Source organism: Ambystoma mexicanum, chromosome 8, assembly GCF_040938575.1.
Source record: "Ambystoma mexicanum isolate Mex_15411 chromosome 8, UKY_AmexF1_1, whole genome shotgun sequence".
NCBI lineage: Eukaryota > Metazoa > Chordata > Amphibia > Caudata > Ambystomatidae > Ambystoma > Ambystoma mexicanum.
In genome coordinates this window covers 654763677-654790184 of record NC_090929.1, presented here as the reverse complement: position 1 = coordinate 654790184, position 26508 = coordinate 654763677, and the positions used below count along the sequence as shown (strand labels likewise).

Genomic DNA, 26508 nt, shown 5'->3' with positions numbered 1-26508 from the left:
CCCCCCCAACACGCTCCCACAACCACCTCCAATCCTATTTCCAGCACTTCTCCTTTCTATAAATTATATATGATCTCATTTGTGCAGTTTTGTCTGTGAATCTTGGCATGTTAATTCAAAACAAGCGTTTGCTATGACTGATATTACATGGCTTGCTGTAATCATTGCCAAGCCAGTCTCTGTAGCACAGTCAGTAAGCGTTGTGACTTGTACCTCAAAGGTTGGGGGTTCGAGCCAATCCTCCAGCTCCAACATACTGAACGTGTTGTGAAAAAGAATTACAATTTTGATTACCATAGTCGCCCAACCATGCAAACCCGATTTCCCCAGATTGTCCCGGGAAAACCGGGATGCCTGATCACCCTACATGATATAACTAAACACCATCACAGTATGCTGCTCCCCCATTAGGGCTGTAAGAAGGGGGGGCGGCTATAGCCCCCGCGTAAGCACACATGCTCACCACTAGATGGCAGCATGGTTTTAAGTAAAACAAAAAGAAATAGATTAGTTGAAAGTAGAAACAGACAAGGTACGTGGTCTGCTTGATCAGTGGTATGCTACTCCAGAGACCACTAGCAAAGATAGATTATTGCACCACTGAAATCCAGCAGCGGACAAAATAAACAGGGGGACATAAATGTTTCCTAATCTGCTTGTATGTCTACTTCAAGGTTCTCATCATGGTTTAGGATAAGTAACTGTTGGCTCTGCTACTTCATGTACACTTCACTGCTACTATGTCTACATTGGACCATGCACTGAAGCCACAAACTGCTTTCATAATGTGCATTGCTTGGAGCGTAGTAGCGGCGCGTCCCGCAGATGTTTCGAGCGGTTTCAGTCTCACGGTGGCTTGCGTTACTGTTCTTCTGGTCCGCTGCTGCTATTCTGCAATGAGTATGTTTTTCTCCACAAGGATGGGAACTGCATGACATTGTCTTACAGCAAGGGTGGTGGCAGGGTGAAATCATTGTACAGAATTGAAAGAGTCCATTTATAGCAAAAGAGATACTGACTGTTTAGAGCAAAGAGTGAGCTGGAGGAGAAATAGATCATGTGGCCTTGCAGAAGACATTGTAAGCGGCCAACCTCATTGGCTATCAGCTTTTAACTTTCACTAGATAGTAGCAACGTTGGCAAGCTGTTAGAGTTCATTATTAATGGATGAATGAGTAGGTGAGATCCTACTAGAAACCGTAAAAAAAAACGAATGCAAAAAAAAAAAAAAAAAAAGAAATCACAAATTATTTTGACCGAAAATTCTAGGTATTTTACCATATGCATAGTAAACAATAAGTGGGGGTGATGTAAGGGTATAAGTTAGGGTAGGGAGGGTGAAGGGGAGTAGGGGGGACTCCCCCGCATTATATATAAAAAAAAAGTTAAAAAAGCAAAAAGTACTTTTCGTTTTTCAGTCAAAAAAAGTAGGTAACTTCTCCATTCGTTTTTCCCCCCTGAAATGTCCTACCCACATGAGAGCATTAACCACCTTGAGGTGCTTCTGTGAATGCAGTGCTCAGGCTGAGTGCCGCACGTGGGATGGTCTATTTATTATCTCAGAAGAGGGACTTCCATCAGCAAAACCGGTTCAACTCCAGCCGTGGCACTGTAAGCTTCCGCACACTGACCCCATGCGTCCGATGATTGTGACTTGGGGAGGGGCCAGAAATGATGTCTCTTCCTGTGGTGTTGTTTTGTCAATAATCGCCCAGGTGTTGCGTCTCTCAGACAATCAGAAAGCAGAGATTCCGGGGTTTATTTAGAGCTGGGGGAGCCAGGTGTGGCTCGGTTCTAGCATGGGTCAAAACGTTGGCTCTGGCTTGGCACTCTTTTGGGTTAGTGGCTGCCCACAGCAGGGGCTGCCCACGAGCCGCAGATGCTGCCCGCAGCACCACCTGCGCAAATACAAGTTTAAAAAATAACGCTTCCCTGTCGTGATGTTGGCATGGACAAGGTACTGCAGTGCGGCCTGAATTCCTGGTGGCCCCTTTGCCACTCAGTGATTAGCAGGGGCAGAACAAGGAATTCGAGAACTTTCTGCTATGGCTTGGGGAGCAGAGCAGAGTGGCAACTTGTGAGTGGACTGGCAGCAGCTTTGAAGAATGTTGCTTTAGCAGATGTGTGTGTGCTGGGACGCAGGCCACTATTTTCGACTCCTTCCGCCCTGCACTCCCCCAGTGCCATCACCCCCTTTACTTTTCCCCAGCTCCTCTTCCCTGTGCCGCCGCTATTGCTATTTTAAAGTCTGATTTTCCTGGCTCGGTGCACGTTTGGTCCCAAGAGCCATGCAAGGCACCCTGGCTCTGACCCAGCAATGAGATCACCGGCTCTCCTCGTCATAGAATGTTATTATCAATGATTAATTGACTGGAAGGTTCCATGCTGAGAGCTAAGGATTCAAAATATATATATTTTTTTAATGAAGGTGTGATGTGATTTGTGATTTGTGATTTGATTCAGTAATCCTGGTACGGCTGGGCGCCATGCACCAATAGTCATATTTCGATATTTTTGGGCTGAATGACGATATACGATATGTATCTCAATATTGTTTATGTGGGTTAAATGCTCAGTTGTAAGCCACCAACTACGTGTGAGATGTCACAAACCCCTTTATTTATGAGACATTGATCAAATTAAAGTGAAAATGCAGGGTTCCTCTTCCTGTTTGAGAATGCACACAGCTGTGTAAATATCAAAATGTAAATACAAAATTGTAGTATATGTAATAATGTATATATATGTATATATCTCGATATTAACAATGTTGTCTCATCCTATATCAATTTTGAAAATATATCGATATATCTCCAAAACTCAATATATCGCCCAGCCCTAAATCCTGGTAATAATGTCTCAACCGCCAGGCAGTCTAAGTAAACAAGTGATCACCGTTTGCCACCAATTTCGTCAGATTTGATTCCAATCGGTCAAAACCCTTCAAAGGCATGTTGCTTCCTGGGTAGTGTCTGATCTTCATTTTCTTCAGAAGAAGCCAAAGGATTGTAGGGAAAAAATCTATTTGCATACCACCTCAACTATCTGGATATTTTTTGATATCCAGATGCCTTTTTGGCAAACGCTGGAGGAAATGACGTGCTTCCTGGGTTCAAGGTTTTTTTCGGTTGTTTATAAGTAAGGCCTGGAGGAGATGATTCGGACCAACAATGTTACAGTAAATCATTTGTATATGCCATGCTGTACCTCATGGCCGCCCATTGTCGACAGTCCTCTCTTCGTTGCGTTGCTTTATGTAGGTCTCATGCGTAACCATGACACGTTTGCTTCAGTATCCTTTGGTGGTCAGAAGATTTCGATGAGACTCCTCCTTCAACCCTCCCCCACTCTGACCTCCCCCAGCATATGGTGGTATGCATTTCAAAATCTTACAGCAGCATAATAGGTACATTTAGTGGCAATGCTACTCAATCAAAATATGAGCGTATGTTTGCCTTATGCTCTCCTGATTTGAACACATGTTCCCACAGGCAAACTTTCTTCGTCTAAATCCGGTGTCTCCAAGTTCGATCCTTCGGAGCCAAATACACTTCATGTTTTGAGGATATCCCAAAAAATACCTGTGAATACAGTGAAAATAAATTGGATTTCTTTATAAATAGTCACTGGTTAGTTTGCAATCCTAGTGCAATTGAGCTCCAGAAGACTGGACCTGGAGACCCCATATCTAAATATTAATTGGGTTGCTAAGAATCTGCTGCTGTGGTCATACAAAATTGCCTTTAGGCCAGAATGGGAAAATCAGAATTCCTCAGTTTTATCAGCATATCCGAAAATATATTCAGATATCTTTTTTAATATAACAAATGTACTATTTTAGTTGGCATCCTGAAATCAATAAAAGCTGTGTAGCATAACCAAAAGACCATTCTGGACACTGTACTATGAGCGCTAGGTACTGTATTGTGTGTTGTGCATTAAACTGGTGCTATTAAAGGTTTCATTGCTTGCTAACCGATGTTTGATATTGTTTCACTATCTAAAGCCCTCTGGTGGACCATAGGCTGTACAAAAGGGTGAGTTTAGCAGCTGCGAGTCAGTGTAACTCTTTATTCCTTTTTTTATTATTTATAAATAAGTTGCTTGGTGCCTGCTTGCATGGGGCTGCAGCCCACGGATACCAGTACGTTTCACCATCGTGAACGATCATCGATCCAATAACACAGAACTAACCTTTAATCTGACGATAACTCCGGGGCGCTGTCTTCAGTAAGGGGCAGCCAGATGAGTGTGATAGTTGACACTAATGCATGATGGTGAGAAATACACACGCCTTCTGAAAGCACCGCTGCGCATGCGTTCCCTAGCAAAGACAGTGGCGTTCTAGAAGCTCTCCAGTGCTTGAATATGGCAGCACTGACTGCTAGAACGCATGGTTCTTTGCATTAGCAAACTCATTCGATTACACATCTCAACTAGCTATCTAATAAGTTCACTAGTTCTTTTTCTGTTTCATGATACCTTTCTGAGAGTGTGAAACACTCATCGATTCTCTAAATTTCATTACTTACTGTCTCCGCATCACTCGCACTTCGTGTGGCGGTGATTCTGGAGTCCTGTAATTTTTGGAAGGTCTCTTGAGAGACCTAAAAAAAATTTGTTTAAATAACACACCAAAATACACAGGAAAAATCATAAAAATTGGAGATTATTTCTATATACCATTCTCAAAAGCAACCTAATATCAAAAGCTATCAGAAAATCTGTTTTCAACAGGTTTTTTAAATATAAATACATGCAGAATTATATACTCAAACAATTTTTTTTCCAAAAGTATACAGATAATGACTATTAGCAGTCATCATTTGTATTTATGCACATTTTGCTAATTTCTCCAACTTTGGATGTGAAAAAATGAATTCTTCCCCAAAGGTGCTATTTAAAGATTGAGTCACAAAAATAAAAACGTAGGATACCCAAAGAACGCCCGACTGTATGGGCGTGAATGAAGCAGCCGTTAACTAAAAAAATTCAATAGTACAGTCTGTTCTTGAGTGCTTTTGTTAAAGGCCTTAAATTAAAGCAATGTGACAAACCACTAATGCCATCCCTTTGGGAGGAATTTGGTGGTCCAGTGGGAGGTCCATTTTGTGATGTGGTTCCATTCAAATACCAGTTTATGCTTCTATGTAGGGAAGGGCACGAACCAGCGATTCAGGTTCATATTCTACAGCTTTTTTACAGTAGACAAAAATGTAGCAAATTGGTTTGGACACATTTTGCTGCATAGTTTGTTTGTTCTTTCACATTGGAAAAATTGAGCAAAGTATATTTACCACATTCCATGTTAAGAAGAAAACCTCCAACGGTATGTTGTGTTGTTATGAAATGACTCTATATATACAGGAACTAAAAGGACTACTAGTCAGAAGGGCAGCGGCCATTTTATTGGTTGCCAGATTTAAACAGGAAGCGCTTCTGGCGACAGTGGGTTATAAATACAGATTTATGGGCCATACTTTTGAAAAGAAAGTGGTACCGAATCCAGTTAAAAAAGCAGCGGTTCATGGCATCCCTGCTCAACCATTAGATATCCAAGTAACATCCTCGTCAGAAGCGCAGCGGCCATTTTATTAGTTGTTGATATATTTTCCAAGACTGCATCCTCTTGGATCTGATTGGCTGAGTCATGACAAATGTATTTTACGATAGTAGCAAAATGGTTTTCACCTGTTATTTCATCTAGCACTTTAAAAAATAAATTGTTTTCTTAAATTGCAGTCCATGCCAGACTCAAGCCTCTAAGCACAGTACTGGGACTGGGTACCGAAGCTGTGCTGCTCTGTGTAGTCTTGGTTACAAGGCCAGAGCGTTGACTTCCCGTCACAAAGATAAGCACTGGAGCAAATGAGGAGATGCCCATCATCATCTCAGATTTTCCCCTTATCCCTTATACCCGATTCCCAAACCCCAAAACTGGAGCAAATCTAGAGATCCCTAAAGCATCGCTGAGACGCTCATGTGCAAACGCGTTGCTCGACGATTTGCCTAATGGCATGTCAGAGATGCTCCAGCTCCCACAAGACTTGCTACAGTGTTAGGGTTTGCGAGTAGCGCATGAGGTGCAGGTGGACTTGAGGTGCTAACGCGTGTCCCTTGATGTTTCTTTTTGGGAACAAGGCCCGTGGGTTTTGTGTAGCAATATAAAACTATGCTTAGCTAACACGAAGTAGATCTGTATTCAGATCTCATTTGAATTCTCATCGGCTTCAGGCACAGACTTGCAAAGTACAGTTATTGGTGCTCACTTCGTATCCATGTGAGTACTGTATCTGTCCAAAATCTATGAGACTAAATCACATTGAACTCCCGCTGCTCCATCCAAGACAATAGGCAAGAAGGCTACCAGTCCCAGTAGCTTTCTCATTCCACGCTTAGGTGGGACATCTCTTAATTGCCGAAGTTCAAGGCCCGGCACCTCCTTAGTGGATTCTTCTAGGACTTCTCTCCAAAGCGGACAGCCTTTTCTCACTTTCAGAGAGTGGCATTGAGCAGTCTCGATGTGCTTTCCTCATGACCACAAAAACTCAGTGAAACTCTGGTTTAGGCAAATGCACAACAACAGACAACAGAAAAGTTAAAGCAATAACAGTCTGAGAATTGACGTGACTGTGTTCAGTTTGGTCGTGGGATACCACAACGTGATATCACGATTGATACACGTATCTTATGAAAATAACCAATAACTTAATGAGGAATCATTCTAGTTGCAGCGTGGACTATATAACTATTTTTTAAAGCAATAACAACCCCATAAATAAGGATTTGCCCTGTCTGTCGAGAAAAAAAGATTGGCCTTGCTTGGGAGCAATAGTCCTGCACGTTCACTATATGAAGATGTGTAATTTGCATACAAGAACTCATGCATGCAGCAGCGACAAAGGCCCGGGGAAGCGATACCTCTTACCTTGCATGGTCTCTGCACTCATACACACGCCTGCCCATGGGAAAGCATTTGCTTATGCATTTTGAACGCTTGCTCGAGTCTTGAATGCTCATGCAATGATTGACGATATGAATGTGCAAGACATGCCCAACCCACGACATGCCACGGACTGCGCTGTGTGCGGGTGGACCGTTTCTCGCATGGGTGTATTGGGAGTGCATGCCAATTATCCACCACCAGGATGTTTGTTTTGAGGCTTGCTCCAAAGTGAGTACAGAGTCTAGAACTCAATACGACAGAGCGATCGTCTTGCGTTGGCAATGGAGGCCTGGCAGGCTGTGTGGGCCAGGGGTGTAGCATCCTGAGTTGCACTCAAGATCGCGGACAACGCTCATTCTGAATTCCAAGCGCCCCCAAGCGAACATGACTGTATAGTAGGAGCCGATTGCTTGGGAAGGTCCATTTGATTCCATTGCAAGTCGGGTTGCTGCTAGCTGCTTGGGTTTATACAGCTCTAGACTTGACGGTGCCTATTTTTATACCCTGTGGCATTCCTACAACTTTATCTCATAATGAGGCAATATTACCCGAGCCGGCAGGCCGACCTTGCCCGTAGCAGCACGCCACCCAAGTTAAAGGCCTGAGTGAAGCAAGGGTCCCTTTTCATGGCCAGCTGTGCCATTAAAGGCCCAGTCAGGTCAGCCTGCAGCTAATATTGCCATAAGTACTGCGTACCTCTCACACAGGGGTGCTAATGGGTCATTAGATGAAAAAGAAAGAAACAGGCCTTGTGCAGCGGTTCCTGAAGCCACTACACTTGTAAAGTCCCTTTTCATTGTTGATTATGTAGAAAGGGGAATTTACAAGGGCAGCAGCTTCAGGAGCCGCTGTGTAAGGTCTGTTTCTTTCTTTTATTTTGATCTAAAGATCCCTTAGCACCCACATGCGATCTACGCGTGTTCTAAGGGAGGGGGGAGTCAGGGAATGGGGGTGCTCTCCGAGCTGCAGCATGGCTGCTCGGTACGTGGACTTATACCAGTTAATAGAGCTGCATTGCGAGCTTTCTGATTGGCTAGCACCCCTCATCCCATCAGGATGCTAATGGTCAAAAGCTACTTAAAATGTGATTTGTTTAAAAGTGTAATGCTGTTTTTTTTTTTTTATCGCACCACATGCAAATTGATGTCAGTTTAGAGAACCAAGTGTTTGCGGGTGGGGGGTGAGGAGGGTGCACGGTTAGAGAAAATGTGTTGTAGCTACAAAAAAAGGTTGTATTGAAGGTGGCTGCAGTTCAGCCTTCATCATTGTCCTGGCACCTACTTACTCTGGCCTTGATAGCCCTTTGAGAAGAGTAGGGTGACCAGATTTTGAAAATACAAAACCGGGACCGGCCACGGACATAGAAGTAGGACTACAGCTTCAGCTGCAAAACTGCAGTACTACTTCAATATGGGTGGCCTTTCCTGTTTCATGTTGCAGCACCGGGGTCGCAAGGTCATTTTAAGTTTAAAAACCCCATCCGGGATTTAGGGATCTGGTGGATACCATACCGGTTTTTGCCAAAAATCATGATATCCGGCCAAAAACCGGGATGGTAGCCACCTGGTCCCCAAATCCCGGGATGGTATTTTTAAACTTAAAAAAGTGTCAGGACCCTGGGACGGAGGTGCAAATACCCGAACAGTCCCAGGAAAACCGGGACGTCTGGTCACCCTAGAGAAGAGGTGTTGGAGCAAGATAGACGTCAGAGTTTTTGTGGCAGGTAGTGCGGTTCAGCAGACTCTGCTGCGGAGAAGTATGTAGTTCAAATGTTCAATTAAATGCACTCAAATATGACATATCAATGGCACTAGTTTAGGTGCAAGGCAAAGCAGCTTTTTGTTGGTTATCTTCACATTGAAACATTTTTTAAATTTTGTGTTAATAACGGTACCATCAAAAGTCAATTCTGCTGCTGTAAACAAATAAACATGACTGGTCTGACGCAGGTGCTGGATTTTTTAAACCTTGATCAAAGTGAAGATTCCCACTCAAAAAGTGTCAATTGAGCTTTGATGTAACTGACATCATTTGGAAGTAATTACGTTGGAGGAGTGGTTGATACCAGCCACCCACACTCTTGAGGTGACGGAAGAAATGCCCTCCTGGTGATACCCGATGACACCACATGACCCTGCCTATTCCTCCATGGAGGACCTTATTGATGGACTCAAGGCGTAAGCTAAGCGGGGGGGGGGGGAGCTCTATTTCAGCTCTAGTTGGTGATTTTCTTTGCTAGGCATTTACGCGCCTGCATCTCCCGCGCTCGTGATTAGGGCATCGTGGAAAATATTTTTGCTGGGATTGCACATTTTTTATTTAGCACCGCGTGGCAGATTCCGCCCTCTTCAAAGCACTCAATTGTAGGTGTTAGAATTACCAATTTAATAGTAGTCCATTTATTGACCTTTGAAGCATGAAGGGCCGAGTCGGCCTGCTGGGATTCTAACCCGTGTCCTGCAGGTAGGGCACAGATCTCTGGACTGAGCACTGAACTCCCTGCTTGATCTTCTTGGCCACAAACGTTGTGTTGAGAGTTACATTTTCTGGCTCCATGTGTTTTACCACTCATTTTTCCCGTGCACATTTTTCGATTTTTATTTTTTATTTTTTATTTTAGTATATCAACAAAATGCAGGGGTAACCACCCTGCAACCTCCACATTTACCCTCTCCCTCATACGAGTAAACCATTATTAATTTTCAAAACACAGCAGTTTTAACTTTTTTTACAGCAAAATATTATAGGTGTACTTGTAATGCTTTTTTAAAATATCTTTTTAAATGATTTTTATTAGGCTTGTTAATTTACATTTGAAATGCATTTTAAGCAATAAACATGGAAGCACTTAAAAGACTGGTTTTGTGACAAACTACTTAAATATATCTGGTAACAGGGATGGAAAAATCAACATGATGCCAGATGCATTGGCAGGTTCCCTTCAGAGGAGGCTGGCTGGGGGTGTGCAGCTCTGAGTGAAACACTTAAGCAGGCTGGCCCCTCCCTCTAATAAAGCCTCTGTCTGAAAGCACAGCCATAGCTGGCACGAGGGCATACTTACCTGGAAGTCATGGCATCAGGCAAGTCAAGCTGTTTCTCATAACAGTCTCCCAGACTCACTGCCTCTCATCAAAGTTAATCCCATTTTGGGACTGTCTTCTCCAGGAAGCAGAGGCCCTGTTACAAGACAGGCAGGCAGGCTGGCTGGCTCCCGTGCTTGCCAAGTGATCTTGAAAGGATCTTATTTACATTTCCAGTAGAAATATGTTTTTTCTGCAAGCTTGGCCTCATATGTAATGCCTGGCAATTTAAAGCCCATCACTGGACAGAGCTGAAAGGTCCCTGGTTGTTTTCTTAAGAAGTCTTTCTGTCAAGAAGTGAACAAGGCCCATGGTCTTATCATACTCAAGATATGTCCTTTACTGGGTTGCTTGGGGTTTATAGGTTTCTTATATGGGGCAAAACATGGCAATGTCCAGCGTTATTTAGAGCTTTGGTTACCTGCTGGTTCTAGAAATGACACTTTTTGCCCCTAGGACCCTATATGATATGATATGATAGGTTATTTATAACGCGCTTAATACCCAGAGGTTACGAAGCACAGACCCGGGGATCGAACCTGTGTTGCTCTGTGTTGTCTGGCTTCCAAGGCAAGCACGGTGCCGCTGAGCTATCCTCCCGAGACTGCCACTGAGCTATCCTCCCGAGACGATAAGGAAAGTAAAATGAACTAGTTTGCAAAATGTGTGCCTACCATGAGCATAGGATTACGGGAATGTGCAATAGATCTTTTGATTTTTTTTTAGCACAAACACTTATTCTATTTACTTGCCACATATAAAGTTTTGTCTATAAAAACCCCAGGCTTACAGTCTTGTTTATTTATACACTGTGTTGCGTATACCTACCCAATCATTTGTTGATGGTAGGCAGTGCTTAATTTGTAAAAGAAAATAAGTGCCAGCGCCCAAATATTTTCTAAATCTGCTGTGACACTGCGGGTGGGCAGTTCCCCACCACTGCTGCCACCAGCCATAGCTGCTCCCCACAGTGTCGACATATTTGGGGTTACACTGCAGTTCCCACCTGCTCCTTGTGGTTGATGGATGCACTGACTATCAGAACTTCATAATTAAAGTGAGTCTGAGACAATATGTGCCGGGGCTCAAGAATAAGGACTACAAGGACAGCGTTTAGAAAGGGAAACACCCATTCCAAATGCATGGCCTTTCTGTTTGGCATCTACTGAGGTACCATGTCATTTAGCAAGTTGTATACAAAGACTATTAAAATGGCTCATCTGTGGTGCAAAATATATGCTATCTTCCATATGGTGTGCAGTAAAAAAATTGCGGCAAAAAAGTCACCTGTAAAAATGACTGCGGCAAAAATGCTGTGGTTTGACCAGGTTAAGGTGTACCCATTATACCATTTAATGGGGGTGCGGGTTAGGGGGTGTCCCCCGCTCCCTTTAAATGGTATAATGGGTGCGGGGGTTGCTGGGGTGTCCCCCGCATCCATCACATGGATCACAGCCTTTTTGCTGCGATTCTTTTTGTGTAAAGAGCCATTTTTGCCACGATTTTAACACATGGAACCCTTCCATATGTGGCTGCCGAGTGTCCAGTAAATCTACAAAGATTATATGTCAAGCCAGATAACAGCAACTATGGTAAGACTATCCAGGATGGTATTAATAGTTATATCATCCATGCTAGACTTATCGGAAGCATTTGATCCGGTCAACCACCAAATTCTCTGCCACCACCTTAAAACCGCTGCCCACTTCTCTGATGAAGCCACCTCCTGGATTAGATCCTTTCTGGCTAACAGAACTATGCGGGTCTTTTCTCCCTCTGCATCCGCCGAACCTTCACCAGTCCTGTGTAGGGTCCCACAAGGGTCCTGTGTCTCGCCCACACTATATAATGTCTTCACGAAGCCACTCTTTGATATTCATGACTGCCTGGGTGTCACTTATACCAATTATGCCGATGACACCCAGATACTCATCCCTATCACTGGTGACTACGCGACCTACTCGAAAGCCCTTAATGATGTTTGTCTAGTTATCCAGGCCTGGATGGCTCATCATGGGCTCTGTTTAAATGATGAAAAAACTGAGTTACTTATCCTAGGTTCCCATCCTAGACTAAATAAATTGGACCCCGCCTCCAAATCTTTTGTCATTGACGGCAATACTATCAAGGTATCTAATGATACAAAAACTTTAGGTATCTACCTAGATTCTACATTATCCCTTATGAGACAAACCAATGCCGTGGTCTCGGCTTCAGCCTTTACATGCAAACTAATCACTGCATGTAGGTAGACCCTTCCTTACTGCTGCCAACTGCATCATCTTGGCCAGAACTCTCATTATGGCTAAAATCGACTACTGCAATGACCTTTATCTTGGTACTAGCCAAAGGAACATTAACAAGCTACAGGTAACACAGAATAGCACCATCAGGGCTGCTCTTAACATCCCCAGGATGCTCCACATTTCTGACACCAGGCGCAGTTTACACTGGCTCCCTGTTGCTCACAGAATATCTCTCAAAACCCTTGCACTCACTCATAAGTGGCAGTCTAATCTGGCCCCTCCGTACTTAGCGAACCGCTTCACCCCCCACTCCTCCTCCCACCCGCAGAGATAAGCCCAAGTTCACACATTATCCACGCCCAGATTTAAGCTGAAAAAAGCAGGTGGGTCTTGCTTTGCAGTCCTCGCTGCTAAACTATAGAATACACTTCCCAACCTACTTAGAGCCGAACCTTCCTACTACTCATTCAAGAGTAAAGTCAAAACCTGGCTTTTAGCACAGGACCGTACTCCTACCTGCATCTAACTCGCACCACCTTATATATTCACTGTACAACATGTGTATACTATTGTAAATCAGTATATAGTCTGCACACCTACTTTTTGTAATGTATTCTTGTATCCACGTGTAACCTGTCATTATCAAGGTTGTATTGTATGTAATTTTGTTCCTACATTGCTGTTTACTTGTAAATATCTCTTGTATAAATGGCAGCCTTCGCCACCCTGCATTGCTTGTTATCTGTAAGCATGTACATTTAAGAAATGCGCCCAGATGCCTTTGGGCCAGGTGCGCAATACAAATAAATAAACTAAACTAAACTAATATGTGATCTTACCGATGGAAAATTCAGAGTGGTGCATTTCAACACGACAGAAAAAACACTGATTTATTTATTTATTTTTTATTTGGGGGCCCCACCCCCAACCCCTCCGATCATCTATCCTTATACCGCTACCCCAGGCCCATCCCGACCCATTTAACCTCTTATCCCAATACCATATATATATATTTATTTAATATTTTTGGTATTTTTCAGTATTATGGTTTTTGGTGAAATGTACCACTCTCAATTATTTTCAGTAAATTGACTTGGTACCGGTATTAATCACTTGCCTGGAGAATGAATTCCTGCCACAGTACTGGGCCTCATAATTAGCAAGTGATGCTAGCCCATGGACATTCCTGTGGTTAGCAATTACATGTTTAAAATAGACCTAAATAATGGGGAAACAATGAGAATAGCCACGCTGCAAGCAAATAGAAGAAGATTGAGTGTAATTAATGCACATAGGCTGATGCTGCTGGCTCTGGACACCAGCACGATGACATGGGCATTTTACCAGAATGTGGTGCTGACAGAACCCGATAGGATGACATATATCCACACACCTTCTTTAGACACAATCACATCAGGCTCGGACTGGCCTATGGGGCAATAGGCCCATGGCCGAACCAAAAACGCAAAATGCTGGTGTTGCCCGTTTTGTTTGGGTCAAAGTGGGCACTTTTTTCGGCCAATGTGGGCCAGTTTGATGTGTTAATTCACTATGCGGCTAGTAGTTTCGACCAGTGTTGCCGAAAACGTTCCTTAATATTCTTTAAAATGTACCATTTGCATCACATTTTATCAACAACCCCCCCTTGGGTACTATTCAAACAGTGTCACAAAAGGAATGAATAGCCATTTTCAACTGAGGGCCCATCTTAATTGGTGCCCGAGACAATAGTGTGACCCAGTCCCACCCTGAATCACATCCCCATCTTAGATTTCAAGATTTGATTCCTCACCATGCAACCTTTTCCAATGAAACTCTTCAGTTTACAAGACATTTTGGATAGAGTCCCACTGAAGTGTGCTCAATATCCATAGAGATGTTTTAATTGATAATCCCATATTAATCCCACAGCGTAATAGGTAGCCCAATGTGTTGTATGGTTTGGGATACCAGAAGTAACGCATTTCCAATAAAACTGTAGATTGAAGCACTCTGTTTGGAAGCAATTTGGATACAGGAATGGTGGGAGAAATGTAGACGATGGACTCCACAGTAAAAAAAAAACAATTACAATAGATTATAAGAATGAAGGCAAAATCAGATAGCATGGACGAATGGAATACGCTTAACATTATGCATTGGTCAGAAGACTATTAAGTTAGGTGCATTGTCTGGAGGTGCAATTACTAATTCTTTCCATCCATTTCACCTTCATTTTGAGAATGGAAATGGATTGCTTACAGTAGCGGGTTGTACCACCGCTGCCCATGATTGTTGAATGCACAAAAGGCTTTACATTATAAAGGCAGTGAGATGGTGGCCACCAAAGTGGTGCACTTTGCCACCCTCTTTGGTGGCCCTCATACCAACACGGGTCCTGCTTCATTAAAAAGAAACAAGTGTGTTCCACTTCAGTAAAGAATAACACACTTTTAGGGACTTCTTGGGCAGAGACAAAAACTGGAGTTAATGTTAACCCATAATTCAGATATAATTAGCACATGTGATATTTCTATGTAACACTGCACGCAGACTTTTCGCCAGGCCCATCATCGAGGCTGCTATAAAAGGGGCAGTGTTTGTGAGTACTTCCTGTTTTCACTGTTACGCCATACTCATAATGTGAGCCTGGCTGTTGAAGCGACATCAGACTGAACAGTGACACTGCTACCACACACTCCTGAATTCTTCCTGTACCCCAATCAAGTTCGGTACATTTTCAAACCATGTAGAGCTGTAATGCATAATTATAATGGTGCCAACGCTCCTGTTCTGTTAGGACAAAGCGCAAATCCCAGTGGTGGGTTAATTTGCCACTGACAGTATTACTTCTGTGTTGAGTGGGCACCATGGAGATTTAGAAGTTATAGAAAACCTTGAAATTGGAGAACACAAATCAATTAAATTTAAGCATCAGTAGAAATGTGGGAATAAGTACAAGTACAGCTGATTAAGGTTATTTCGAAAAAGGTTGCTTTGCAAAGGCAATGGGCCTCATTACGAGGCGGGTGGAATGGGTTTAACGGCACTGGTAAGTGTGCCGGTGCCGTCAAACCCACTCCGCCCTATTACGAGGTCTGGTCAGACCAGACGTCCTTTCTGGATCCCGCGATGGGACGAGGGAGCTAACAACGGGCCCGTTAGAAACGGGCCCGTTGTTAGCTCCCTCCCCATTCCCACTGAGCCCTATGGGGGCTCGAATGGGAATGGGGATGGGTAAATTGAATGAGGAATTACCCGGTCCTCCAAGGATGGAATGGCCCGGTAATTCCTCATTCAAGGAACCCGGACCCGACTTTGGAGGCAGCCATGCCCTTGTTAAGTACAATGAGGCCCCATGTCTAAATAGATAACATTCCCAAGGGAAGAGAGAACAATTCTGGTGGGCGTTTTAAGGTAAAAGCATCCCAGATTAGGTACTTTCAACCAAGAAATAAAATTACAACTAATTAAGCATTAGAGCCCACAGCAGGGGGGGTGGGGTGGGGGGCAATGTCAGACTGTATGTACCCAGAAGCCCAACTTAACGGTCCAGAGCTAGTCTTGGGTTGTTAAGGAGAGCTCAGGGACCTATTGCCCAAAATTGCGCCCCTGCGTCTCTGAGACTTTAAAAACCACCCCTAAGTGCTGCTCGGCCCCTAAAAAATATAGCTGAAGGGCGGAAAATTTAGAGAAGTCTGTTTCAGCGTGACGTGCTACCATGATAAGGGGACACGCGGAAAACCACTGGGAAGGCCGGTGCCAGTGTAGCTGTGCCGAATCAAGGGGAGAGAGACGTACAAGGCGCGCAGAAGCATTACCTAAAAGCATGAGGAGGCCAGCGTCTGATAGAAGAGCCGCACAGGAAGGCATAAAGTTTGTTCGGGACGAGTAAGGCAGGGGGAGCTGCAGAGGACATTGCCAACAGTCAAGCTCTAGTAAGGATGGAAAACCAGACACTGTCAGAGATTAGTGCCCTGAACTGCCCATTCCTGATTGGCTGAGCCATTGGTAAAATTCCTTAAAGGTTACCAATCGAGTTTACTGCACTTAAGCATGACATAAAGAAAGATGGTAGACAAAAGAGGCACTTGCATTTCAAGGGTGTTCAGAATGGAGTCAGATAAAAGCACCATATCGAGGCAGCTGGGGAGGGAGTGGCTAAAAGCAAACCATATGTAGGTAGTTAGGGACTGCAAGTGTCAGGCCCTCCAGGTTCAGGATGAGTCTGATGTTTTTCCTTTTTTCTTTCTTTGGGGAAGTTTTCTGTTTTTATTTGACAAATACAGCTTCACAGAAAAAGGACATTCTACTCATTCTCCTCGCTGCGCAATCTGCCGTTTGGATTTGTGAGTTTGATGGCGAGCTGCGCTCCCCTCTCTTTGATGGTCTTGCAGCATTTTGAGGGAGGTATTGATAACAGAGTTCGCAGGAGGCTTAAGGGACAGCTCTTGATGGCCAACATTGGTTACGGTAGCGACATACGGATCAAGCACATGTTACCTGAGTCCGCATGTATCTGGTACACAACGTGAAAGAACTGGAAGTGCTCATAATAAGTAACAAGTTGTTTTGCGCTGAGATCGCTCACAATGTTTCATCCAAAAACCACAAGACCATCGTAGGGATGATTTTTTTAATTTTTTATCATGGAGACTGAGGTGCTGGTTGTAGGAAGGAATAGGGAGTTTAATGTTTCCTTAACCACTTGGTGACTGCAATGATCTAAGATGGCGGCATGGGAGGGTGTTTGCTGATTGGTTCTGGTAACTTCCTGTTCGGCAGTATAGAACTAGGGTGAGTGTTCTATAACTGCCTTTCATCAGTTACCCTAACAGCTTCAAGGCCTGTTTCTTGGATTAAGCCGTTTACCCTTCAAAAGATTGAGAAAGAAGACACTCGAGAAGAAACAATCTTTACTCAGCTCTGAGTGGGACAAGTTGCAGATCTGTAGGTGGTCGAGAATCCTATTTCGCGCAGCTACTCTTATTTTCAAGTTTAAAGTATTTCTACAGTTCATGAAGGTAAACTGAGAAGCAGCAGCGCGCAATGTTTCTGGCCAAGCAATCCCTACAACTCAGAGAACAATAAGAGCGGGGGGCTACATAGAGCGCTTGAGTCATCAAGGCCTACTCCGAGGCCTGGTGTCACAGCGTTTGGATGTACTTGAGAGCCAGCCAGTGGATGCCGTGCATGTTTAAGTGTTTTCTCGATTGGGACCGTAGCTCTTCTCCTGGCCCGCACGCTTACTGGCTGAAGCAGCGGACACGGAGATAGAGAGCAGGCAAGTCTGTTTATTGGTAGAAACCCTGCAGCAACCCGACAAGCCCACACAACGACCTCTAGAGCAACTCCCAACTGCCACCCACAACCCGTTCCACATCCCCCATTCTATTCTAGAATGGCACGGGCCAGCGCACATGCAAGCCCCAGCCCCCCAAACCTTGTTACTGAAAAGCGTTCTGAGACATTGCTTTTAGGCAATTGCCCTGCTTCAAAACTGGGCCAAAAATGACTACAAAGATCATTGTGAGATTTCTACATGGGCAAGACGAGTCAGGCATTCTAGAAGAGCAGGTCCTCGAAAGACCCCAGGAAAGAGACAGTTATTAGGAGAACCGATAACTCCAGCGCTTATCTTCTCGACAACAGGATTGGAATTTCGATTTCTTCTCCAGGCACTTAAAGGGGGAGACCAGGTATGGCGAGAAGCTTGGGAGGGGAGTCTGGGAGAGAACAACCCAGACGAGAGGTCACAGAGGGTAGAAAGAAGAGAAGATGTCCTGAGAGAGGTATCTGGAGTTTGGTATGTTCTCCCATTTCCCCGTGGATATTGTGAATGTGGCTGTTTTGTAAATTGCAGGCAAGACAGGGAGGGTCTTTAGGGTTAGCAGCTCATCCTGGATTCCATTGGAGACCCTGACAGCATGGTTAAAAGCCAACCACGTTGAGGCCGTTAGGAAGTGCATGGTTAGAAGCAAGCCATATTGAGTCAGGTACAGAGTATATGGTTATAGCCAAATTATATACGAGGCAATTAAGGACCCCGTTGTTTAAGGTAAACAATACTGTAAAGGTAAAGTAGTGCCTGGTTAAAAGCACACCAAAATGAGGCGCTTAGGGATCCATGGTTTAAACTAAACCATTTTGAGGCAGGTAGGGAGTGTGCGGTTAAATGCAAACCATATTTGCAAAAGTAACCATAGCGAGGCAGGTAGGGAGTGCCTGGTTAAATGTAAGAGTCAGGTAGGGAGTGCATGGTGAACGGTAACCATGGTGAGACCGGTATGGAGTGCCTGGTTAAAATTAACCATAGTGAGGAAGGTAGGGAGTGCCTGATTAAAGGCAAACCACATTGACATTACAAATTCCTTTAGGACCCAGTGATTTAAAGTAAACCCTATTAAGGAATGTATGTAGTGTGTGGTTTAAAGCAGACCATATTTGAGGCCTTTCAGGCATGCATGGTTAAAAGTTCTCATACTGAGGAAGGTAGGGAGTGCCTGGTTAAGAACACATCTCATTGAGGCACTTAGTGGCCCCAGTGTTTAAAATAAATCTTTTCGAGGCAGGTAGAGAATGCATGGTTAAAAGTAAAGCATTCTACCAAGGAACAGAACTAATAAGTAAAACCGTGAGCTAGAGTAAGGGGGCTGATGCTGTGCCTCTGCATGGCCTTATTATATGGTTCAGGTGGTAACTAATGGTACCCGTCAATTTACCAAAATATTACAGAGTGGTGCATTTCACCTAAGACCTTAATACCGAAAACATTAAATAAATATATAGAGGGTAGTGGGGTAAGGGGTTCATATGAGTCGGGTGGGGTTGTGGTGGTGTTATAAGGGTACACAATCAGGACTCTTGGGGGGGGGGAGTCCCCAAATTAAAAAAAATCAGTGTTTTTCTGTATTTTGGTCACGATGAAATGTTCAACTCTGTAATGTCCATGGGTAAAATCACATAAAGCCGTAACTAAGGCCCTGCTATAGGCTTTGGGGGAAATAGCAAGTCAAAAGCACCTTTTTCTTCTCTGAGGTACATTTTTAAGCAATTCTTTTTTGGGGAAACTTCAAAACTCCCCCACTTACGCCCACATGCCATAAAAAAATACGAATGCGCTGCATACGCGGTCGCTAGAGCATCTCTAGTTTGCAGTGCAGCACATTTTCACGATTCGCAGAATTTGGGTCTGATTCATAGTCCACCTCCACCAATCACAAACAGCAATTGCCCCCATTTTAGAAGGCTAGGGCGCATTTTCACCATCACATGCATGCAGGTGCCAAGGGCCACTGGCTAGGGGTGAAGCCTTATCTGGACTCGACGCGGGCAGATAAGCGGGCATCTATTGTCAAAGTTAATTGAGGAAAAGAGTATCCTTAGAAATGGCCATCCAGTGTGTGTTACGGAAGCAACGGTTGCAGTTTGCCCGCTAACTCAAGGGTGCTTTTAATTGGAGTATTGCAGGCCTGGAAGTACATTGAAGCTATAGTAGAGCCGCTATAATTCTATTTTATAAAACATGGAATCTGTTTTTATTTCCTATAACAGGTTTATTTATTTATTTATGCATTTATAACGCGCACAAAACCCAGAGGCATCTCAACGCGGTTACAGGGTACCAGGTACATTTGGCCATTAGGCCTAGGGTAGCATCATTTTGCTCAGGAATGAGGAAGTATTTTGCTATACATGTATATCTTATAGGTTTGGATGATGTTTTCTGTTTATTATGATTGATTTTATCGGATGCATTCAGTTTGTGTAGAGGTTATATTGATTAATCAAAAACACTACCGATAACAAAGGCCCATCCTAAGGCAGCACCCACAAAAAAGGTGACATAGAGCTAGAAATCACAATGAGTGGATGCAAAACACAAAAAGCCTCCCATGAGAGGAGTGCAGATGTGCATGACCAAGTGAATGCCACTGACTTAGTCTGCATTGCATTTGAAGGAAAAAGCTCCCAGTAAAACTATTTTCCAATCGGTCTGCAGCAGGACCCTTCGCCCCAGGCTGGCAGTTGCAGCAACCTAACATATAACTCCATCATAGAAGCACACCATTGCAATGGAAAACTACTGCTCTTACCAGCCATGCACCTGAAAAGTACATGTTGGTTACATGTGATAACGTGTGATGTAGGCCAAATGTGCATCAGAGCGCAATACATGAGATGCATCAAAGAGGAAGGAATACAGAAAAGAATTCGGTTAACCAGAAAAAGAATCCTGCAAAGTTCAGGTGGAATGTTGGAAAATATAAAGAAGTGAACCAGCGGTCTGGAGAGTGGACACTATCGCATAGGTAAGTATGTGGACATGGCTGTAGGCCAGGAGAATGCAAGCCGTCACTCTCCTGATGTGTTGGACTATGACTCCCATGTTCCCTCATATTGGCTATGCTGGCTAGGGCTGATGGGTGTTGTAGTCCAAAACATCTGCAGAGCCAAAGGTCGCAGGCCCCGGGTCTAGGCGGATGAGGCATCAAAGCTGGTACTTCTCTTTAGTATAGAGGTTCTGAGAAGCAAGACAACATTTGACCAGTGTGTAACAGGAGAAGCAGCGCGCAGCATCGTACGCCTCAAGCAAAGATCAAAAGTAGTATCAGAGCACTGTACATGGTTAGTAAGCTAGAAATCATAAGGCTATATAAACAGCAGAAAGTGCAGGGCAGTTCCGCATGAATGGAGACTCCCTGGTGGATATGAGCAGAGGGGCAATGATGCAAAGTGAGACTGATTCTGAGGGAACGGTTGAGAGGAGTGGGGGTCCGAGACCGTCAACAATCAACCTGCTATATGGGAAATTTCCGGGGCTATGGAGTGCTGCAGGTAGAAATGCAAGCAGCGGCATCATCGCCTCTTTTTTCACAGCATTTACATGAGGGTAATCCCCCCCCCTCCCATTTGCCCATATCGACATCCTCCCCTCACCAACTGTGCCCCTGCCTGTATAGGAGGGTGAATGGGGGTGTCGCCAGCAACATCTTTACCAGCAGGGCTCCATTGCTGGCAATTTCGGTATCGCCATAATTGACCTAAAAACATTTGACCTAAAACATTTGATCGAATATTTTTGACCTTTTTTCGGTCAAATTCATTTAAATATATATATATATATATATATATATATATATATATATATATATATATATATATATATATGGCGGTGGGTAAGGGTATAGATAAGGTTATGGGGAAGTGGGGGAGTTGCAGAGGGTTGTCGCCCCCCTCCCCCGCATTTTAGAACAAAAAAAAGGTCACATAAAGTCAATCAAACGTGATTAGGTCAAACCGGCAATTTCATGTACTATGCATATGATATATGATATATGATTATGATATGGCATTTATAACGCGCCTATACACAAGTGTCTCAAGGCGCGACAGTATGCATCCACGCTATTGCCTTATTGTGACGACCCAAGGCCAGGTGGTTCATTGATAGCAGCACAGAGGTGGGCAGGAGTCTGAGTGAGGGTGGCAGCATAGCAACCCACATGAAAGTCAGATGTGGCAGAAGGGGTATGCTGGCAGCTAGAACACTTCAGGCACTGCATTATTTGAAATGAAGAGAGCACCGGTTGGCTGAATTTTCACGTTTATTTTTTTGACATGGCTCACTTTTGCACACATGCATTTAGTGTTTCCGTCTCTTTTGGATAGGCGTCGCACCACTGACTATAAGGGCAGGGAGCACCCGCCAAGGGCAAGCACTAGTTCTTCTTGCACTCTAATTATTTAGGTATGAGTTGTGTTTTTGCATGTGATACCTACACTAGATGGTGACAGAGGAGCCCTAAATTGTGTGATAGGTGAGTGTCAGAAAATCAGAATGCCTTTCACCATTTCAAGGCAGGGTTGGACTGGCCTATGGGGAACTCTGGAGATTTCCCGGTAGGCCTCTGCACCCTGGGCCTCTTTTTTGTGGTATTTCCACATGTTCTCATAAGAAAAGGGATGGGCTTGCTGAAAATGTGTAATATGGGGCCACTCTGAACATTATTTCCCGGGCCTCTTTTGGCTCCCAGTCCACCCCTGTTTAAAAAGCAGTCGTAAGGGTTGCATATGTGCAAGTCCTCGCAGGCCCATGTGTGTTTATTGACTTCCCTTTCATCCGATGAATGTTATGGTGGCAAACAACTCATTAAGTGAATCGAGCCAGTCACTTAGGACTTCAGAGTCGGTCAATGATTTAAGATTGTCATCAAAACAAGTCGGTCGTGTTGATTTGCATAAATCCACCACGTGCACAAAATACGTCAAATGCTGCTGTTCTATAAACACACGCAAACTATGACCATATGCCATAAAGTATACAATCACGCCCGGGGCAATTAAAATTGTTGCAGCCATATTTTTATTTATTTATTTTATTTATTTAAACTTTGATAAGTCGTCCACATGCCCAAGGGCCTCAGGGCGCACAAACCCCAATATAATGGCACATCAACCCTTTTTCCTTTGAAAACCATTAAAGACGCAGTAGCTCTTTATAGAGAGGTTCACATTTTTGGTTCCTTCTGCCGGCAAGTTTGCCCAATCTGTACAGTGGGAACAATCCACATGTGCTTTCTCAGTATGTTCTCTTAGCAACCCTTGGAGGGACAAAGGCCAATCAACTGGCAAGGAATGCAGGGGCCATTAACTGATCCGAGGTTGTGTCCAATGCCAGCTGCTGAAGCCTCCATGAGACCTTTGCCCCGGTTGGCAACCAAGTGACCTGCCTAGAACCCTACACCCATCTGTCCCTATTTCCTCACTCACCAGCTGCCCTCCCACCACCATTTATTCACCTGCCTCATTGCAACTGCCATTTGTGCCTCTGACATCCCCCACCTGCCACCATGGAAGTAGAAAAGGGACACAACCTTTACTGTGCCCCAGGCGGCCATCTTGTTTCTAGTTTTTTTTTTATTGTGCATTATCCATGCTTTTGCTCCACGTAGAACCTTTTTACCTGAAAAGGAGCCAATTGTTACCATGGATATCCACCTGGGGTGCAAATAGCATTATTTGCACCGAGGGTGAGAAGCACCACCCAGCTGAAAATGTCCCTAAGCTCTTGGTGATGGCCGTCACCTTGCTAAGGACTACTACCTTATAGTAGTAGGCCATTGGAAGACATGTTGTCAGTCTTTTGATTTTCAACAGGATGAATAAATAGAAGAAAAGTGAAAACATTGTTTAAAAAACAGATTTGTGAATAAGGTCAACCGAATTGGGCTGTTTTTGTCCAGGTCCTTTTTATTTTATTTTTTCGGGTGCTGGGGGGTGACCTCCCTCATACCATTTTGCTTCCTCCTGCCTACCCTTCACTATATGTCTTTGTTAGCGTTCTTAGTCCTTTAACCATGTTTCTCCACTCATTTCGCATGCTTTGTAAATCCGTTGTGTTTGTTGGCAAAGGCATTTTTCTAAGGCTGTGTTCGCATGTCTCTGCTTGTTGCATTGTCCAAGTCACCAGGGATGCAGGATTCTTTTGACTCCTTTCACGACTGGTTAATTGTGCGTGTGCTGTAGGAGCTCAGTGTTGACACACCATGTTAAATTGATACCAGATGTGTGTGGCCATGGATCTTTTCTGCTCTGTTTATCTTAAACCCTGTGTTGTTTAGCTTCCATATTCAGCTGGAAGTTGACATCTGTCAGGTAAAGTTAGTGGCAGGCATATAAATCGTATGTACAGTCCTTCAGAAATAAATTGAAGTGCACTTCAGAAGCAACCCATGGCAGTCATGATGTATTTAATGCGTGCTTATTCAATGTCATTTAACATATCAAGAGCACTCATGTGTGATCTGTTCTGGGTCATGAGACCACTCAGCCCATGATTAGGTGCCAGATAAAAGGTTGCATTTGCTCACACTCTCAGCTGTAGAATATGCTCAAGTGCCCTGCTGGATTTAACTGAGGGACTAAGCGCAATGTGCATTCAGCCACTAACAAAATCACTGCAGGCTTTTCAATGGTTACAGGCTCAATTTTATGTTATATGAACTTGGTAAAGCGCAAGTACACCCAAAGGCATCTTGGCGCTGGTTACTGAGGAGAAATAAAGATCCAGAGTGGCCGACAGCAGCAAAGAGAGAGGGCCTAAAACAGAGTGGTTTTCAACAGCCGGCGGAAGGTAAGGTGGTCTTCAGTTGCCCGAAGAGCAATAGGCAACTTGTTCCAGGCTCTAGCAGCTGCTACCAAAAAAGCGCTGCCTCCCATACGTGACAAACGATAACGGGGGGCAGTGAGAAGGCACGCAGACTGAGAGCGCAGCAGACGGGTGGGGTGTAGTGAACAAACATTGCTTGGAGATACTCAGCACCTACGCCATAAAAGGCACGATGCACCGTACACAGTGATTTGAACAAGATCCGGCTGGCCACAGGAAGCCAATGCAGTTTCCTGAGCAAAGAAGAAATGTGAGATCCAAAGGGAGGGTGGAGTATGGAACGAACAGCGGCATTTTGAAGCAGTTGAAGCCTTTGGATCAAATAGCGAGGCTGGGCTAAATAAAGGGAGTTGCAGTAATCAAGAGTGCTGAGGACCAAGGCTGCCACTACCGGTGCCTGGCATTCAGCAGGAATAAAAGACAAGACTTTCCGCAAAATGCAGAGTTTAAAGTGCCCAGCACTACAGACACTAGCCACCTGATTGTCAAGAGACAGAGGAGCAGAGATTTTAACACCAAGGTTACGGACTGATTGAACCGGAAGTGGAAGAGGGCCAAGGCTCGATGGCCAGAATTGCGAGGTCCAGAAGAGAAGGGGAGATGAAGTACCCACAACCAGGACCTCGGTCTTGCTGCCATTCAATTTTAGCCAATTTGTCATCATCCAGTGTCCCAGGTCCTCCAAACAGTTCCTGAGACATGCAGCAGTCTCAGCTTGAGTAAGATCCAGGCGGACGAGAATCTGTGTGTCGTCCGCATAAGAATAATAGCGGAAACCATGTGAGTGGATAAGAGACAGAAGAGATCTAATATAAATGTTAAAGAGAATAGGAGAGAGTGCAGAGCCCTGAGGAACACCACAAAGAAGTGTAGCCAACTTAGAGCGGAAAGGGGGAAGAGAGATAGACTGAGAGCGATCAGAGAGAAACGATGTGAACCAGTCAATGACCCGGCCAGAAAGACCAGCGTTGGAAAGGCGAGAGAGCAGGATGGAATGATCAGCGGTGTCGAATGCAGCCGACAAATCCAAGAGTAGGACTGCTCCGACACCACCCTTGTCCACCAAACATACCAGGTCATCAAGTACCGAGTTCAAGACAGATTCAGTGCCCCTCCCAGGGCGGGAACCAGACTGAAAAGGGTCAAAGAAATGAGAGGACTCAAGAAAGTTAGAGAGAAGAGGGGACACCAGAGCCTCCATCAACTTCATAAGAAAAGGAAGAAGTGAAATAGGACGATAATTGGGCAGAACATCAGGATCAAGAGACGGCTTCTTAAGAAGAGGAACAACCAAAGCGTGCTTAAGAGAGGGAGGAATAAACCCTGTGGAGAAGGAGGTATTCACAGCAGTGGTGATATGCTCAATGAGGTCACCAGATACCTCCTTTAAAAGAACAAGAGGCATGGCATCGTTAGGAGATGCACACTTTAGTCTGGAGATAGCTGACAGTACGTCAGAGTTAGAAAACTGCAGAAACGAAGACCAAGAGGCAGTAGGAGAAGGAGATGAAGTGACAATTTTTGGGGCTGTGAGCGACGGCAAGCCAGCCTTTATGTGATCACGGATAGTAGAGATTTTTTGAAGAAAGAAATCAGAAAGAGAGTCACATAGGCCTTGCGAAGGAGAGACCGAGGCCTTAACAGTCTCAGGGGAAGAGAGAGACTGGACAAGATCAAAGAGGGCTTTAGGTTTATTAAGCGCTGATTGAACTTTCCAGCTATACTAGAGCTTTTTAGCCGTGATCAGAGCCTTATGATAGGCCGAGAGAGAGCAGCGAAATAGGTTCTTAGCAGAGGGGGAGTAATCTAGACGCAATTTTCTCTCTGCCTGATGGCAGTGCAATTTAAGTGCTAAGAGGTCATCAGTAAACCAGGGTTCGGGGGTACAAGTTTTAGGTTTACAAAGTTTGATAGGGGCTAGCAGGTCAGCTGAGGCTAGGAAGGCGGCTTCAAGCTTAGTTAAGGAGCAATCCACAGCATTGCCAGAATAAGCAAGCAGAGTAGAGGTCAGGTCAGGGCTGGATACTCTTACCCAGACGGTTTAACAGGGCGGGGGAGGGGAGCCTGAAGAAGGTAAGAGAAAGC

General features: G+C 44.4%; 1 protein-coding gene across 2 annotated transcripts in view; it reads left to right on the top strand.

Moving 5' to 3' along the window:
* Window positions 1–26508, top strand: part of CAMTA1 (calmodulin binding transcription activator 1) — a 3643069-nt gene that overhangs the window by 3585535 nt on the left and 31026 nt on the right. The window contains exon 24 of one of the 2 annotated variants that reach the window (XM_069610415.1): window positions 4007–4037. The exons of the other annotated variant lie outside the window; for it this stretch is intronic. Coding sequence (XP_069466516.1) covers window positions 4007–4037 — 31 coding nt within the window. The remainder of the gene's footprint in view (window positions 1–4006; window positions 4038–26508) is intronic. 2 annotated transcript variants of the gene reach the window in all.